The 18483-nt window shown below is 31.7% G+C and overlaps 2 protein-coding genes across 2 annotated transcripts; one reads left to right on the top strand and one right to left on the bottom strand.

Annotated features, from left to right (window-relative positions):
- The first annotated feature begins 7495 nt into the window (after window positions 1–7495).
- Window positions 7496–11318, top strand: LOC105798526 (F-box/LRR-repeat protein At3g48880). The gene is made up of 4 exons (XM_012628628.2): window positions 7496–7591; window positions 7690–7809; window positions 8617–9024; window positions 10358–11318. Exons 3-4 carry the CDS (start codon window positions 8666–8668, stop codon window positions 10914–10916), a joined length of 918 nt encoding a protein of 305 aa, XP_012484082.1. The 5' UTR covers window positions 7496–7591; window positions 7690–7809; window positions 8617–8665; the 3' UTR covers window positions 10917–11318.
- A 6384-nt stretch (window positions 11319–17702) lies between these two features.
- Window positions 17703–18272, bottom strand: LOC105797496 (CENP-B homolog protein 2-like). The gene has a single exon (XM_012627456.1). It carries the CDS (start codon window positions 18270–18272, stop codon window positions 17703–17705), a length of 570 nt encoding a protein of 189 aa, XP_012482910.1.
- Window positions 18273–18483: the final 211 nt, after the last annotated feature.

The raw sequence follows: 18483 nt of genomic DNA, 5'->3' as shown, positions 1-18483 counted from the left end.
TGTATAGTCTTCTCTAGATCATTGAAGAAGTAAAGGACTCACCAAGGACCATGCTAAAGGATATTTTCTATTGTGAGACTTCTAATGATTTTATTTTATGCATGACAATAGGGGGTGGCGTTAATGCTTAGTATTTTAAAGAACGATATTTTGTAACTAAATTTGTATTTGTCAAACTACAATTTTTCCCTTATTCTTGTAATGAAGCTTATGGTCTTGATTTGTAATGGTTTACTTTGTGAATTTTTTTCTATTTCAAAATCTTGTTACCTTAAGTTAGATTTGATGAAGTCTAACGTCTTTTCAAATTGTGTTTGGAAAAAGGGAAAGGATGTAAGGTTTGTAACACACTATTCCTAGATCCTCCTTCAAGGTCGGGTAAGGGCCGTTACAAGTTTGGTATCGCAACCAAGGTTTGGCTAATTCTCAGAGAAACCAAAGGCAGTGTCACACCCATACCATGCATAATACACCTATGGCTTAGTCCTTAATGTTTTGCAATGTTTTCCAATTAGCAGAATGTCCCTACATCATTACCATGCATAATACAAGAGTTGTAAGGAATATTTCTGAACGATCTGTTAGTTCATTATCCATATGAGTTGTGTTGGGTATTGAAAGAGTTGGTACACTGATGATATTCAACTCAGCATGGATATCCACAGAAAGTGTAAGTTGTAACAGCCTGATTCTGGGTCTAGTCGGAATAGTGGTTTCGGGACCACAAATCTGACGAGAGAAAATATGATTATTATTATATTTTTATGATCTACAATTTTACGAAAAGATTTCGTAAAAATTTCGTTCGAAAATTTCGACGTTTGGGCACTCAATTTAGTCAAAAGGACTAAATTGTAAAAAGTGCAAAAGTTGAGTTCTACATGTTAGAAGTGTCTAATTCTTATGAAATTATAAATTGGGGGTCCTTATATGGTAATTAGACCATTAGTTAATTGATGGACAAAAATAGACATAAGAAATGGGTGAAATAGATTTTTTTTAAATGGGGTCATTTTAGTCATTTAGTAATAAAAAAATTAAAAAGGGAAAAAGATGGCAAAATGTGCTCATTTTCTTCATGGTGAACGAAACCAGCAAGGGGGAAGCCATAGTTAGGGTTTTTAAGCTTGCAAGCTCAATAATCAAGAGAGACGGGAAGATTATCTCAAACGAGGAAAAGAAAAGATAGTGGAGTGAATTGCAAAATTACGATATTTTGCACCGAGGTAAGTAAACATGTGACTTAATGTATTATTTTGATATTATTTGATATGTGTTGAGATTTATTTGAATATAAAATAAATGTTTGGCAAGATTCCAAAAATGTTGTTAAATTGGGAAAGGTGGTAAGGGGTTGCAAAACACGGTTTTTGGTTGAACACTCGGAATAGGCCAGAGCATATTGCATATAAAGGGGTTGCTGTGTGCTGATTCCCCGATTCATTGGTGGTTGCTAAGTGCTGATTCCACCGCATCTGAAATGTGAAGGGGTTGCTAAGTGCTGATTCCCCCAAGGGGTTGCTGTGTGCTGATTCCCTGATTCGTTGGTGGTTGCTAAGTGCTGATTCCACCGCATCTGAAATGTGAAGGGGGTTGCTAAGTGCTGATTCCCCCAAGGGGTTGTTGTGTGCTGATTCCCCGATTCATTGGTGGTTGCTAAGTGCGGAATCCACCGATAACGGTTAACATTCCGTGTGTTCAACGAGTAAATTGGGAAGGTAAATATTCATATATGTGGTGGACAAGTTTATTGGAGGAATATTGGGTTTGATACTTAATCAACCCATGTATAAGATGGGAGGAAAATCAAAAATACAAAAAGAGACAATTTAAATGCAAAACTGTTTTGAATGGCAGCAGTTGGGAAACTATGAAAAATCACCATAAATGGTGGAAAATGAATTAGAGGTTAAATAATATATTAAATTGAAGCTGAATGAGTCTATTTTCATATGAAAGAAATAGAGCAAGCAAAAGAGTTGTATTTTTGGAGCTATTTGAATTTTACTGAGACAGGGCTGGATTGATTTGGAAATCCCCTGTTCCAAATTTGGAAAATCACCAAAAATTCTACAAAAATAATTATGGCTTGAAATCTATATAACTCAATTCCTTTTTGAGTCTATTTTTAATAGAAACAAACGAGAACATTTTTTGAAACTTTTACAGAGAGTTATGTGAATTTTTATAAGGGGAGGTCAGGACTGTTGGACAGTAAAATAGGGGAAGATTTAAAGAATAAACTGTACTAATTGGCTCGACCAAAAATTCTGAAAATTTTATGATAGAAATATATATGGGTATAGTTTCATGGAAAATTTACGGAATTCAATTTGGAGCCCTGTAGCTCTAGATAAAAATAAATTAGTGGTCATGATGCAGAAAACTAGCTTGCTGGAAATTACACAAACAATGAAATTTATTTGTGAATAAATTTATACTATGGTGTAGTCATGTGAGAAATTTATTTATTTGTCATATGTTTACTTACTAAGCTATATGCTTACTCATTTTTATTTTTCCCTGGATTATAGTGATTTCCATCAACTCGGAATTGGGACGGAGCCAGACAATCATCTACACTATCATCCACGTTTGGGTATTTTGCTACTAGTATTCCGAAAATTATGGCATGTATAGACGACTTAAGTAATGGGGCGTCACCATGTAAATATATGTTATGGTTCGATTTAAAATGTAGTGTTTATTAATGGTTAAATTGTGTATGTTTATACAACTGAACTTGGTTGGAATATTGAATTGTGTTTGAAAACTTGCGGGAGGTTTAAGCAAAATAAGCGAAATGTCATTAAATTTTTTAAAAATTTAGTAATACCTCATACTCTGTTCCGATCAGGAATGCGGGTAAGGGGTGTTACATAAGTATTCGCCAGTGAATAGTGTTTGTGAACAATTTTTCTAGGATAAACAATTCTAGGATTATGTATGGAGAGTTTGTCCTTAGCAAACTTTTTGTGTTATTCTAAGTTGTAATTAGTCAGATGTATTATTTTATTTTATTTTATTTTTCAATACCTTTCTTTAATTCTTTAATATTGAAATTTAAATAAACTAATAAGAAAAATGTTTAAGTAAAGAGTAACCGTCAACTATTTGAAAATTTGCTTAGTGATATGTGAAGTAATACAAGGCGAAATCATATTCTTGTATGCATGGTACGCCGAACTTGGCTTAGTCTCTTGGGTATGTTGAAACTTTTATTTATATGAAAGAATACCTTGTTATATTGGTAATAATGTGATAAGAAAGACAGTGGAAGAACGAAATGATAGCTTCCCTGATAAGAGCTGGAAGATATTAAAAAAAGGGAAGTTTAATATTGGATTTAAAACTTTCGAATGGTAGGTTTTTGAGGCTTTAAATTTAACTTCACACCTAAATTTCTTTCTTATTAGCGTGCAATTCTCAGTTATAAAGCACCTTGATTCAAGCTTACATTTAATTAGTTATTTTATTTTAAATTTCTTGTTGGTATTTAATGAGGCTGGTTCTATTTGACTTAATAATGTCCAATATTGTTTGCTCAATTATGTGGTAATATGTTCAAACCAGGTTGTTAAACTATGTTTCTTAAATATGTTTAATGTGTTATTTGGGTTGTCTAAATATGGTGATAAAATGAGTAAATGTGTTGTTTAAATGTGTTTAAAGGAGTTATGTTTATGCTATCCCTAGTGACATTAACATGCCAACCAGTTTGTGTTAAGTATATTGTTCTAAAATGACATTTAGATATTGTTCATTCGATATTTTGATGCTATCCTAAATTAAGTTTCAAGTGCTGGCAAAAAAATGGAATAGGGTTGTCGATTAATTGTCCTTAAATGGATATAATAAATGTTGGTAAGTTTTTTATTATCCTCTTTGGTTGTTTTAATAAATCTTTAAGTCGGTATGAGTGGTGGCATAAGGTGAATATGGGTGAAATCCTTGGTTTTCATGGGAAATACTAATTCAAGCAACATGTGTGCATACTGTTGATATTTCTTTTCCATTAATATGAGTTGCACGATAAATCTTATTGCTGTTCAGAAAGGTTGTTAAATTCTTATGTATTTTAAAAAGGGATTGATTAGTGAAGAGATAATCGTTATATGCTGTGGATCGTGATGTTCGGTAGGTAGATAAAGGAAGTCCAAATGCTGAAATCCATTGCGTTTGAAGAGTAATATGCTTTAAATAATAATGTCTGAATGGTAAAATAATGATATTTATATGCTGCACCTTGTTATGTTTGAGAGTTGAGTCTAGAATTGTTTAAGGTTGTAATTTATGGTGTTGAAAGGTTGTTATTTTCATGATTAAATGTTAAACCTGATATTGTTCGTACAATAGATTTAAAATAATCATCTTAATATTAATGTGCCTTAACTAAGCTATAGATGTGTTTAAGTGTTTCATACATTATTAGTGTTTCTATGATCTGAGTTAAGTCATATGAAGTTGCAGTTTACCTTGTCTAAGTTAAGTCAAATAAAATGTGAGAAAGTAAATTCGTATGTGACACTTGTATATAAATTGTTATGTATTCGAATCACAAATCATGTGTATATAAATGTGTTATGATGTGTTTGAAGTGTGAAATAATATTGTGGCTAAGGAAGGACTATAATTGTTATGGGATTTGGGCACTTATTATGCTCAGATTGAATAGTTATGGCTTAGTGACTTTGAATGCTTAGTATGTGGTATATATATGCAAGTAGATATGCATATCTTATCTGAGAATAGTTAAACACCCAATATTTTTGAAGGAGTTAATGTTTACGTACGCTTGAAGTACATTGAATTATGGTTTATGATATCATCTTTTAGTCAAATACACCGAACTGATTTCAATGATATTTAACTTCCAGTTATGCACTTGAAACTTTTGTATGGGAAATCACTCACCTTGCATTGTATATAACCTTGCCAACTTTTATAAGGCTTTCGTTAGATGTTTGTTTAAACTATGTTTTATTATACTTGGCGTAATATTGATTTGATTGTTTTGCCATTGTTATATTGGGGTTAAAGTCTTTTTCGGGGGTATACGCCAAAACCTCAAAGCTAAATAATTTAAGTGTTTGTATCAAACTCAAATGGTTTTAAGTTGACATACCATAACCGGATCCGATAATCGAGTCGGGTGTGGGTGTTACAAGTTTTGGTATTAGAGCAAAGATTGAGTCGGTTCTAGGAAAACCAAAGGTTAAATCACACCCCACCATGCATGATATATCTCTAGTTTAGTTCTTGTAGTTTTAAAAATTAACTTCAGTTGTGTTGTAACTACTAAAGAATATGTCTGAAATTTCGAGAGAAGCAACGAGTGAAGAAATTGAGAGCCATGTACCTCAGGCACAAGGATAGGCTCCTGCAGCTGATCAGGGCGAAGTCGGAAGTGCTTTTTGCAATGCCTTTGTCACGATGATGGGTTAATGGTTTGACCAATTTATAGGATTTGAAGTAGCCCAAGTACCTACTCCTCAACAACCTCAGCCTGAAATTGTATGGCCAGCAGTTAAGTTAACCAAACAATAAAGAAAAAGTCAAACCGTTAACTTTAATAATCAACCATTAAAGTTAATAATCTAAGGGCCTAATTGGTAAGGGTGTTCAAAAATACTTGACCCGTTGACCCGGTAAAAAAATTAAACGGGTATTTTATTATTATTTTTTTAAAATTTTGGGCAGGGTACCCAACCCACTATTTTTTACGAGTTCACGGGTCGGGCTTGGGACGCAATTTCTAAATTCCACAGGTACTCGACCCGGTTACCTATGTGTATTTGTATTTTTTTATTTTAAAATTATTTACATTTTTTAGTTAAAACTTAAACTGATTCCCAATTTTTTACCTTAATTACTAAATCACTATTCCACTCGTTCAATTCTCCCACGCAAATCATCTCCGTCAACCCCACTCCCACCAATCAATTGACCATCTGTGACCACCCGCCACCCGTCGTTTGACCGTTCTCACCATCACCGGTCGTCGTCATCTCAAAGCTCAGGTAAGTACTACTATTCAATATTTCAGTCTACCCGTCTCTCTCTTTGTCTCTTCTCAAACTTCTCTGTTTTGTTTTGTTTTTTTTGTTTGTTTTTTCTTTGGTATACTAGTCAGTCAGTTTGAGCTTTTGTTTTCTATTTCACTATGGTGCTTTGCAAATTTTTTGGGTGATAGAAAATTAAAAATTATGGATATTTTATAACAACCGTAAATGCTAGAGCTTGATATTTACTATTATTATGTTTAAAGATTCCAAATTATTGTTTGATTGTATCCATTTTATGCCTCATGTTGTGACCCTATAGGAATGAGGAGATGAATTATTTGTTATTAACTTTGTCTAGTATTAGACAATCAGACTTTCATCGATTGTATTTTGCAGTCTGTTTAATCATATAAGATGACTTTATACTTCTTTTTTCTGAATGCACTTTGTTCATGCCTATGCCCTATGGATAGTTTTTGTTCATAAATCATGTTTTTTTTTTTTCTGATGTTATTTGTTGACTGTAATTTAAATTGTTTTGACAATATTGTCTCTGATGAAAACTCATTTCTTAATTAATTGTTTTGATTGTATTTATCATCTTAATTGTTCTCTTGGTTCTTATTCAGTCCACTTTTTCCACTAACTTGGTGAGAATAAGTAATTGAGCTATGATAGTTGAATTATCTAATTTTAGCTTATTTTTCCGGATTGGTTTATGATAAAAGTTTAAATTTTCATCCCATGGTTTCAGATACACACCATGCCATGATGATTGATGATGAGTACATGACTATATGTTTTATCTTTAGTTGTATTTTTTGAAGTTTTATCTTTGGATTATATAATTTGGATTTAGAAACTTTATGTTTATATTTCTAAACTTTATGTTTGGATTATGCTATTATCTATTTTGGATTTTAAGTTTGTCATTTTGAATCACGATAAATTTTATGATTTGTAAAAAAAATTTCACAAATTTAATTAGGGTACCCTGTGACCCGAAAATACGGGTATTCAATTATTACGGGTACCCAAAATTCCGGATATCCGAAGATATTCAAGAGTCGGGTCACGGGCCGACATTTTTAATACTCGAAATTGCGAGTACCCGATTATGAACACCCCTGCTAATTGGTTGTATTTTCTCAATTTAAATATTGAGTTGACGAAAAAAATGACCAAGTAATTTAAAAAAGAAATCATTATTAATAAAATTACAAAAATAAATGTTATAAAATAAAAACATAAAGAGAAAAAAAAAGGAAACAAGATAAGAAAGAGAATTGTATATTTTATTTATCAATAAATATATTTACAATACTTTTATAAATCTATATTTGTAGATGATATAAAATGTACTTTTAATTTCGATAATAAAATATCAAACTTCTCATTTTAATTGACATCCATTTTATTTATTTTTACCTTAATAAAAAAAGTTACCTTTTTGTTATAAAATTATCCTTTATATATGAAATAATCTGTAATTAATTGGAAGCACTAAGCTAATAGACATGTAAAAGGATATTCAGTTTATGGTTGTAAATTGAAATTTCAATATAGAAGATTTATGGTGGTATAAGGTAAGTTGAAATTTCGGGTTTTTGGTAATTCTCTTACATGCTCTTGGCGTCCAGTCCAGGGCACCTGATTGATTCTCTCTCATCTTCTCTTTCCACAGTTAAGAGACTGTAACTGCTTCGTTCTCCAGCAATTCAGACAAAACCTATCTCCCTACCACAACAGAACAAATCCAATCTCCACGATTATTTAAGGCCAAACCTAGATCAACGTGTACCGGGTAAGTCAAGATGGGAGATCTGGCTAAATTTGATTTTGTTCTTTTTTTTCTTTTAATTATTGCAAAGGCTGCTTCTTCTTTTAACGTCTTTGTACAGAAATTGTTGAATTTTAAATCTTGTAATAGAATTTTTTTACTATTGACAAACAATTTTCTGTCTTCCTTAGACTGGACAAGGTGCTTCTTTTAACTTCAGGCTGGGAATTGGATTCAATAGTGTCCATTTTTTTTTATTTCATGAATTTTAGTGGGCTAAAGATGTGAAAAGCTTGTGGAGGATAATGTGATGTTGGGTGTTTGTTTATGTAGATTTCTTGGTGTTAAATAGAAGCTGTTTTGAATTCCTTTCAATTGGGTTGTGAAAATTGGACATTTTAAGAGACGAAATAGTAATTTAAAACTATTTAGACACTGCCAAATTTTAGTTAGGAGCCTTCTATTACTGGTATTTGTGATATACATCCATGCTTGTCCTTTTGGTTTCTGCTTTCTTACACGATAACTTGGTAAGGGTAGTTTTGGACCAAATTTCTTTTCACAGTCGCATGTAGATTGGCATCTCGTGTTATCATTGCTAGGCTTCTTTGAATGGAAATCATGACAAGATTATGGAATTCATTAGTGTCAGCTAGGAGTATCTTTTTCGGATTTTGAGTTTACTTAAGAAACATCAAGAAAATGAGTTTCCTTGAGACTTTATTGTTCTTGGCTTCAATAGGGGATGTTGCTAATACTGCCTCGATCCTACTCACTGTTATATATCATTGTCAATGTATACATGATGGACTTAACCTTCTGTGTGTATAGGTTTGGTGATGCTGTGAAACTCGTTTGAGATATTGAAGAAGCTAGTGGAATGGAAGAAAGTGACCGCGTTGCGAGAAGATGGGAGGACTTGGACATTGATATCTTGGTGAAGATCTTCCAGTCTTTCGACATCGTTGAGTTAACTTCAGGCATTGCTACAGTCTGCACATCTTGGCGTATGGCCTGTTGTGATCCTCTACTTTGGAGAACACTTGATTTATCGATGATGAAGTCAAATTTCATCAAGATTCCATTGGAGCCTTATGTATATGTGGATGCTCGTTCTGACAAGACATTGAATCATTTGTTGAAGACATCTTTGAGTCTCAGCCAAGGAAACATAATGACCTTGATTTTTCACTTCAATCTATATGTCAGCGATGATCTATTGACCTATACTGCTGAAAGGTAATTTTTAGTGAACTTTATTATAACTTTCAAGGTTTTTTTATAGTGTTAACTAGCTCTAGCTCGCCTGTAGAACCTCCTTTTTATTGGAGTTGTCTTTTTATTGGAGTTGTTTGTTATCTCCATGAAAAGAAAACATAGGTAAAAATACCATGGAGGCCCCTGTACCAGGAGTCAGATTGCATTTTGCCCCCTTTACTTAAAAAATGGACTAATTAGTCCCTGTACATTAGATCAAAAAGCAATTTGGTTCTTTTTGTTAAAAATGTCATCTAGTTTTACTATTAAAAACTGGCCTAGTTGATGGAATAACCAGACAATTACATCTGGCGTACCACGTGCACGTCATGTTTATGTACATAGACCAATTTTTAACAGTAAGAATGGATAGAACTTTTAATAGAAGGACCAGTTTTTTGTTTGATCTAACATATAAGGACTAGTTTGCCTATTTTATTAGTAAAGGGGGCAAAATGCAATTTGACTCCTAGTACAAGGGCTTTCATGGTATTTTTACCTAAAAGCATATCATGATACATCATATAAATTCTTGTAGGGTGCCTGCTATCAAGGATTAATTGCTACCGGTATCATGATCGTATTTAATGCTTTTGTTTGAATTTCAACAATCAATTGGCATGCTTTATTTCTCGTATTAGTCTCTTAGCTTGTTTTTAAAAAGGCATTTGCTTATGGTATTCTATGTATCTTGTCTGTGTGCGCTGATCAAATTGTCGGTAAAAGTATTGTATAGGTCCCTGTACTATAGCGCGGAGTGCATTTTGGTCCTTGTATGTTTTTCAAAAACGAGCAAAATGATCATTTTGTAATAGTTGAAAAAGGAAAACTATTAGTTTTATGAGGTGAAGTTAGTTAAATGATGTGACATGTTTACCCGACCCATTATAGCTTAAAAAACTTAAAATATAGCGTTTAACCAGTGAATAAAGTAAAAAATCAGATCGACTTAAGTGCAAGGGTTTGAGTTTTTTAAGCTAAAATGAGTCAAGTGAACATGACATGTCATTTATTAAATTAATGCTATATCATTTAATTAAGTCCATATTATAAAATTAATAGTTCTTTTTTTGTTTCCCCAATTGTTACAAAGTTGACCATTCTGCTTGGTTTCCTAACATAAAAGGACCTTCTTGCTCGTTTTAAATGTGCAGGGTTCAAAATACACTCTGCGCTATAGTACAGGGACCTTTACAGTACTTTTACCTCAAATTGCGCTTTGTTTGTGTTTGCATTTTTGTATGTGAAGTACTTATTTTTCGCAGGAGGGGTTCTTGAAGACCATGATATTATTATCTTGTTTTTCTTACTGCAGGTGCCCACGCCTCCGACGTCTTGTAATGCCAGCTTGGAACAGAATAAAGAAAACAGGAATATGCAAAGCTATTCGCATCTGGCAGGATCTCGAATCTCTAACAATGCCTAGCATAGCAAACCCTCCATATCTCTTGGAAGAAATTGCCAATAATTGCAAGAATTTCAGTGAACTCAAAGTGATGGGACCTTTCGACAACTTCTTTGCGGCTACAATAATAACGTATCTACCAAAGGTAAGGGTTTTGAGCCTCCGTTGCTCAATGCTTGTGAAGGATACCTTGATCTCCATCTTGGATGAGTTGCGAAACCTAGAAGTGCTTAACATTTCTCACTGCCTTTTGATTGAAATACCGCCTCCTCCTGCCCCAAGAAGAATTATGAGGGAGCTTGATCAGTGTATTCTTGACAAGGCATCTCGGTTACGTGAATTTCTAACATGCATGAAAGATTCATGCATCATGTGTCAACGAACTAGAAACGATGAAGGGCTTATGAGGTGGTATAAGTATGAAGAAGGAGTATGGAAAGCTGATGAGGTGAGCTCACTTTCCCTTTGATTTGAGCCGTTTTGAGTTTGTATTGACGAGGATGAGATATGTACAATTCGATAAAAGCTCGTTCTCATTTTCGTGATGGATAGCTCTTGTGCGCTTATGTGGTTGGGTAGGAAGCATAGCTTACTTTCCGTCTTTGGTTAATGTATTTCCTTGTATGCTGTAAACAAAATAAGTTGTTGAATGCTGATAGTTGAGAAGTGTCATTTATCATGCATAATGTTTCGTTTGGAAGGTTGTAGGTCTAGCTCGCGGAATAGGCATCTATATCTCATTACTGTATATATGGTCCGCTTTTTTTCGATTTACATATGATAGGATCTTTGTTTAGGTAGATTCCGGAATGTGGATTTGTAGACAGTTGGAAAGGAAAACATTAATCAATATTCATGGATTCTTATTTTATTTGTTGGTTTATGGTGTTATAAATATGTTTTTTTTTCATAGTTTGAACCTAGGATTTATTGGGTAAAACTACCATGGAGGTCCCTGTAGTAGGAGTCAGATTACATTTTTCTCCTATTAAAAAAAATGGGCAAATCAGTATATGTACATTAGATCAAAGAGCAAATTAGTCTCTTTTTTTTTGTTAAATTTCTATTCATTTGTACTGTTAAAAGCTGACGTGAATGACGGAATAATAGACAGTAACACGTGGCATGCTATATGTACCTCATATTGGCATACAATAATCGATTTTTAATACTAGAAATGGGTGAAATTTTTAATAGAAATATCAGTTTGTTTTTTGATCTAACATATAATGATTAATTTGTCCAACTTTTGAGTAGAGGGGTATAATGTAATTCGGCATTTAGTACAGGGGCCTCCATGATACTTTTATTGGATTTCTTGTATGCTTGGACCAATGGGTGGGTAAGGGTGTAAGAAAGAAAGGGGGAATTAGAGAAGGGGTCCTAGACCTTATGTCATACATAACTTAGCTCTCTTACAATGGGATTCTGCTGTTTATACCAAATATGAAGCTGGTCCAAACTGGTGGGAAAGAATTCTATATGTTCTCAACTGTTTAGTGTGATACTTATATAAGAAAAAATTATGATAATCATAATTAAATAGTTAAAAATTTATAATTTATATGTCTATAATCTAGATAAAACGACGGGTTTAGAAAAACTTTTGAATTGACAAGAATTTTTTTTCTATTATATTACTAAATTAACATCTAAATATGATTATAATTTAATTTAAAATGTTTAGTTATGATCGGCTCTTAGGGGAGTTTTCAATTTTCATTGCCGAGTTATGGAGAATTTTGGATGGGTTGCTCCTACTTAAAAAGCAATGTCATGATAGAGTAATCATTTTGTCAGATAATCTAGAAGCAGTTAAAGTCATTTGTGATCATAATTCAGATGTCTCAAGTATCTCTCTCGTTAGGAGAATTCAACATATTTTATCTCAAGAAGAAATGTGGTTCATAGGTCACATTTGTAAAGAGGATAATTAGATAGCAGACACTATAACTAAAATGACCTTTGCAAACGAGGAAGATCTATACTTATTTGAAGACTCACCGTTGAAGATTCAAAAAATTTTAGAAAAGGATATTGCTAGGGGTTCTTTATTCCCTAGTTCTACTCTCTAATCTCTTGATTTTACTTCAAACTATCTTTTCAAAAAAAAAAAATTATAATCCTTTCATATTTTTATTAATAATCATTTTATTATTATTATTATTATTATTATTATTATTATTATTAATCATGTTAACGTTTGAAGGCATCGGCTATATTTTTAATGGTAAACATGTTAGCTATTTTTGTTAATACTAAATATGTTAATGTAATTTAAATAATAATTTAGTAAAAACAAAGTTTGAGTCTATTTGTTTTAATTAATTCATATTTAATTCGAATAGAATTTTAAGGATGATAATATAGAAAAGTATTAGAGTAATATACCAGTTAAAATTTAGGTTTAGTTTTATAAATAATCTCTAATATTAAGACATATTTAATTAAGTTGCATTTAAAAATTGTTAGTAAACATAATAGAGATTGTTAGTATTCATTAAATTATAATTATCTGAAAAAGAATGAAACATTAAAGTAATAATTCTTTGAAGAAGCAATATCGAACCACATTCAAATAATAATGACACCGAAACAGATAAAAATTATTTTATTTGATGATGAGGTAATATGAAAGTACGCTTATTTATTTATTATTTTATTTAATTTTTAATTTTTAATTTTAATATTCCAAACATGCCTCGCTTTGTGGGACCTTCCATAGTCGATATGATTTTCACCATGAGAAAGCTAAAATTCTCTATTTTTATTTTAGTTTTTTTATTAATTTTATGTTTGTTAACTCTTTTATTGATTTAAATTATTCTAGAGAACTAAAATTTTAGCAATGATGTTGAACAAAATCATGACAAAATTCAAAGATGTTTTCACATAAAAAAAACTTATACCATTAATGGTGTAGTAAAAACACTTATGATATGAGATTCATAGTCTTCATAATAAATATGAATTTTCATTTACTCTTTTTATCATGGATAAAGAAGTAACTTCTCCCATTCACAAAAGTGTTTTATTTTATGATTTTGTTTTATTTTTATGATCTAAAAGAGAATATGGGCAAGCAAATCTGTAAAATTTTATTTTTTACGTAATACTAATTATATTTTTACTTTGTATAATATATATATATATATATATATATATATATACTAGATATTATTGACGTGATTATTAATGTCAAACCAACTTTTTCAATGAAAAAATGAAACAAAAACAGGATGAGTAAAAGAGAATCATCATTGTTAATGATAGATAATTAATCTTTTACTTTATAAGTTTAGAATTTACAATTTAATTTTTTAACCGTCTTTTAGTTTTAGTTTTATAATATTAAATATATATTTAAATTTAGAATGTTCTACAAGAAAACCTCGATAAATGAATATTCGATAAATTAATAATCTCTATTAAATAATAATTCTTTTCGGTCCCAACTTAGGCCAAGGGATAAAATAATAACCTCGCTAAATGTATAAGATAATAATTTTCAGAAAAATCCTTAAGGGCACGATGAAATTATAAAATAATAATTCATTAAATATCTTGAAAAATTTATATACAATACATAAAACTAAAAGTGCTTTCTAGACAACTCTTTTTTCATCTTTAACTTTTAGAAGGGCATGTGAATCAAATATAATTAATTGTTTCTTCTTTGCATGTGAATCAAATATAATTTCATCTTTAACTTTTAGAAGGGCATAAACCAAATCTGGTATATTTTTCTTGTGTTGTATTAAATAATTCTTCAAGGTATCCATAGCTAGAAAAGCCTCTTTTGGAGAAATATGTGGTAAAACACTACTGTCATCTGGATCTTGCTCGTCATCAGTTGACACATCCATTATGTAACAGCCCGTTTTTCAGTGGTGACGAAACAATAGTTTCGGGACTGCAAATTTCCATCGTATCAACTCGTAAATATTATTTATAGAATATTTACGGAGTCATTAGTGTCGTATTAAAATTTAGTTAGGAAATTTTATCGTTTTGATAATTAATTAAAGAAAAAGGACAAAATTGTAAAAGGTGCAAAACTTAGTAATCATTGCATTTAAATAATTAAATAGCTTAATTACTAAATTAGGAGGGACCTATGTAGCAATTAGTACCTAGTAATTAACATTGGACGGCATTAGTAAGGAAAAAGATAAAATATTATGTAATTAATGGTAAAATTGTAATTAAATTGAAATTAAGTAAAACAAATTGGAAGAAATAAGCCTTTCTTCTTCATTTCTCTTCTTCATACTCAAAAATACCATGGATGTTTATTGTGGAGAATCGGCTAGGTTAAACTCATTGCATGTAATTGATTTTTATACCCGTTTCTTGTAATTTTTATGTTTTTGAAATCGTTGCAACTAGGTCCAGTTAACCTGTAATTTTGTTTTTGAATCTGTTAAAAATTTTAGAAGTTTCCATTGATGAATCTTGAATTTTTCTTTATGATAACTATGGATTTTAATCTTTTATTGTGATATTTGGTGATTTTGTGAAGTGATTTTTGTTTGATTTTGATTTAAGGATTAAATTGTGAGAATGTCAAAATTTTAGGGTTTGATAGTAAATTTAATGTTTAATAGGGACTGTTTAAGGACCTAGTATATCTGATTGAAATATTGAATTGAGAAAAATGGTGAGTTTGATGATTTTTGGTTTAAAGGACTAAATGGTAAAAGTGTATAAGTTAGGGGTAATTGTGAAAATTCAAAAAATAAAAGGGTATAAAATCTAAAGTAAATTGGAATGTGAAATGTAAGCTAATAAGTGAGAAATTTTACATTTTAGATCAAGACACTGTTGATATACGTGGAAAATGAAAAATTGTGAATTAGTCCCTAAACTTTTGCAACTACTACAATTCAGTCCAGGTAAGTTGTACGGTTTACAATTTAATATCTATAATAAATGTGTGATGATATAATATGATATAATATTTATAATTGTTTTATCGTTGATGTAAAGTTGTTTGAGAAATATTGATGAATTTCAATACTTGAATCTGATGAACACGGGATAGAGTACAATCGAATTATGGCGTGTTATGAGGGGATTGGAATGAAGGTTGTTGCAGGGTGATATATATATTTTTTTCGAGTAGGCCGAGGTTCAACATTTGTTGTGAACTCTCTTGTTATACTCCCTATTTTGGCGTATTTTTGGATAGACTAGCTTTTATGAGCATCTGGCGTGTTATCGGGTGGTTTAGCTCTTATGAGCGGTTGGCGTGTTTCAGGTGGAATATCTATGTACTCATATCCGTAAGTCGTTCATCAGATCGTAAATCTCTGAATTATAACTTGTTTAGTGATTTTGATAGGTATAACATGTATTTGAGCTTTGAATTGAACAATGCAATTCACCGGGTTGAGATTTTGGATGACAGGGAACATGTGTAGTTGAGTTATTATTGAATGATTTATTGTACTACTTTAATAAGATTTATTTGTATTATTTTCTGATCTTGTAGATTCTTTGAAGTTTGGACAGTTGGATCGGCACTCAAGTCACACTATCCTTCTATTTTTGGTAGTTTTTGGAACGTTCATTTTGGATTATATGACATTTAATAGGCTTGCTTGTCATTGCTATTTTTTTGATACGTAAAACTTTAAACTAATATCTTAAATGCAAGTAGTTAACCTAATATATATGAATTAAGAAAGATGTTTTAGTGCAAGTTTATTGTATGTGTTAATGGAATGTTGTGATTGAGGTGCCTATGATAGACATATTGGTTGAATGTTTGAATGTACGAATTAACATACTTTGGGTAATAATTCATTTTGTTGTGAAATTGTGTATACTTGTGGTACCAATGAGAGTACATTGGTTAGACACTTAGGATGGTTGATTTAGCATGTTTTGAGCTTGTTTAATGTCATTTTAAATAGGACTTTTGGCTAGTAAATGGATTACTTAGGGTCCAAGTAAGCTTGAAATGGTAAACTTGTCATTTAAGGTTCATTTGGGTTAAAATGGCCTAAGACACGGGCGTGTGACTCAACCGTGTGAGGCACACGGCCACGGCCTGGTGACATGGCCATGTCTCATCTGATGGTTTCTTTAGGGTGCAAGTCAGTAAGTTACACGGCCTAACACACGGCCTGGCACACGGGCGTATGACATGGCCGTGTGACAATACTCAAAGTGTTACACGAGTGAGGATATGGGCTGGGACACGGCCGTGTGTCCCTAGTTCGATTGTTACACGGCCTGAGACACGGGTGTGTGTCTCAACCGTGTGACCCCTATTTTGCAAATTTTGCATCTTCTTCTTAAACTTTCCAAATTATTTTAAATTGGTCCCAAATTGTTTTTAGGTTATTTTTAGGACCTCGAGGACTCGAATTAAGGACAACATGCACGTGTATGAATGGTTTATGATGTGGTTATAATATTGAATGATATAAATTTCAAATGATTCTGATTGTTTAGTAATACTCCGTAACCCTAATATGGCGCCAAAGACGAGTTAGGGATGTTTCCTTGAATAATTTCTTCATCCGTAGGTGACTCCATCAAAGATTCATTTTCACTTGGATAATTCAAAATCTGCTCAACATCCATGGCATTTCTATAGTGTAAATCAAAAATTACTGCTTTTAATTTATGAATGCATTTAACATCAACAATTTCTTGTTCGAGAGGCATATCTTCCTCGGATTGAATTTTGCAATGTCAGAAACAATTTGCAATAGTTGTAGGCTTCACACTAATATTCCAAGCAGCATTAATAAAATGGATTGCATCCAATACATTAATCTTTTCAGGATTTAATTCTCCTTTCTCGTAACCTTCCAAGATGCTAGAATAAAAGTGGTGTCGATAATAAATCTTAATTGCTCTAATAATTCCTGCATCACATGGTTGAATTTTTTATGTTGAATTTGGAGGCAAAAAGAATAATTCAACGTTTCTGAAGCCTTCAATAACCTTGGGATGGGCTGGACAATTGTCTACTATAAGCAACACATTTCTACTAGTCATTCTAGCATCAAACTAGCGAAAAAAATCTTTAATCCAGTCATCCATGCTTTTTTGTTGGCTCGATAATGACAGTTAAGATTTCCAATATTCACGTGTTTAAAGCATCTAGGATTAGGAAACTTACCAATAACCCAAAGAGGCACTTTATCTGAACCATCCCCATTGCAACAAACCATAACAGGAAGTCTTTCCTTGCCCTTTTTCGTTCTTCTAATTACTTTGTAGCCAGTTAATGATCTGCTTACAAACGATAAAATAAGTCTGTTTCATCCATATTATAGATATCCTTCCAATCAAAATTTTCCAATATAGCTCTTATTTGAGGTAAAGCATATTCAATATTCACCATAACAACTGAACCACTTTCACCAAATCTTCTATAAGACTTAATCACATGTCTTGCCTTGAACCTTTCTAGCCAACCAATTGAGAAGTTAAATTTGGAATTTGCATCACCATACATTTTCTGCAGAAACTCCTTTGCTTTACTTTGAATCATTTCTCCAGTCATGTTTACTTTCTCTTGATATTGAAGAAAACACTCATACAATACCTTCTCTAATTCAGGATATTTGGCTGATTTGTGTCTTTTAACATTGCTATTCTTTTTCTCTTTTGAAAAATATTCAGATGACCTTTTAAGAGTATTTGATATTGTTGACTGGCTAACAGAGAGATCAAATATTTGTTGAACCCACTGTTGCAAATCTTTTTGACTTGAAGAGGGATGCTCAATTTTGTACTCACATAATGTTTTTCTCATATTATCTGTCAATGTAGACTTTTTTACACCTTTCAAATGTGAAGCCATGGAGGAAAAGATTATATGAATTATAATATTTTGATATGTACATGTGTTTATTTATAATAAAATTTTTAATCTATCCAATGAATATATACATATTGGATTTTGAAACCATTAACTTTTTTTCTTTTTGGTTACATGAATCAATTAACTTTGATTCATTGCACCTACATGCTTATTGGATTTTGATAAATAAATAAAAAAACTCATGCATAAA

Source organism: Gossypium raimondii, chromosome 9, assembly GCF_025698545.1.
Source record: "Gossypium raimondii isolate GPD5lz chromosome 9, ASM2569854v1, whole genome shotgun sequence".
Taxonomy (NCBI): Eukaryota; Viridiplantae; Streptophyta; class Magnoliopsida; order Malvales; family Malvaceae; genus Gossypium; species Gossypium raimondii.
This window is presented reverse-complemented; position numbering and strand designations above follow the sequence as displayed.

Excerpts from the sequence above, each read along its gene's own strand:
- LOC105798526 (XM_012628628.2), top strand. The coding sequence starts at position 8,666 with ATGGAAGAAAGTGACCGCGTTGCGAGAAGATGGGAGGACTTGGACATT. Across the intron at positions 9,025-10,357 it reads TTGACCTATACTGCTGAAAG|GTGCCCACGCCTCCGACGTC; the intron begins GTAATTTTTAGT and ends TTCTTACTGCAG.
- LOC105797496 (XM_012627456.1), bottom strand. The coding sequence starts at position 18,272 with ATGGCTTCACATTTGAAAGGTGTAAAAAAGTCTACATTGACAGATAAT.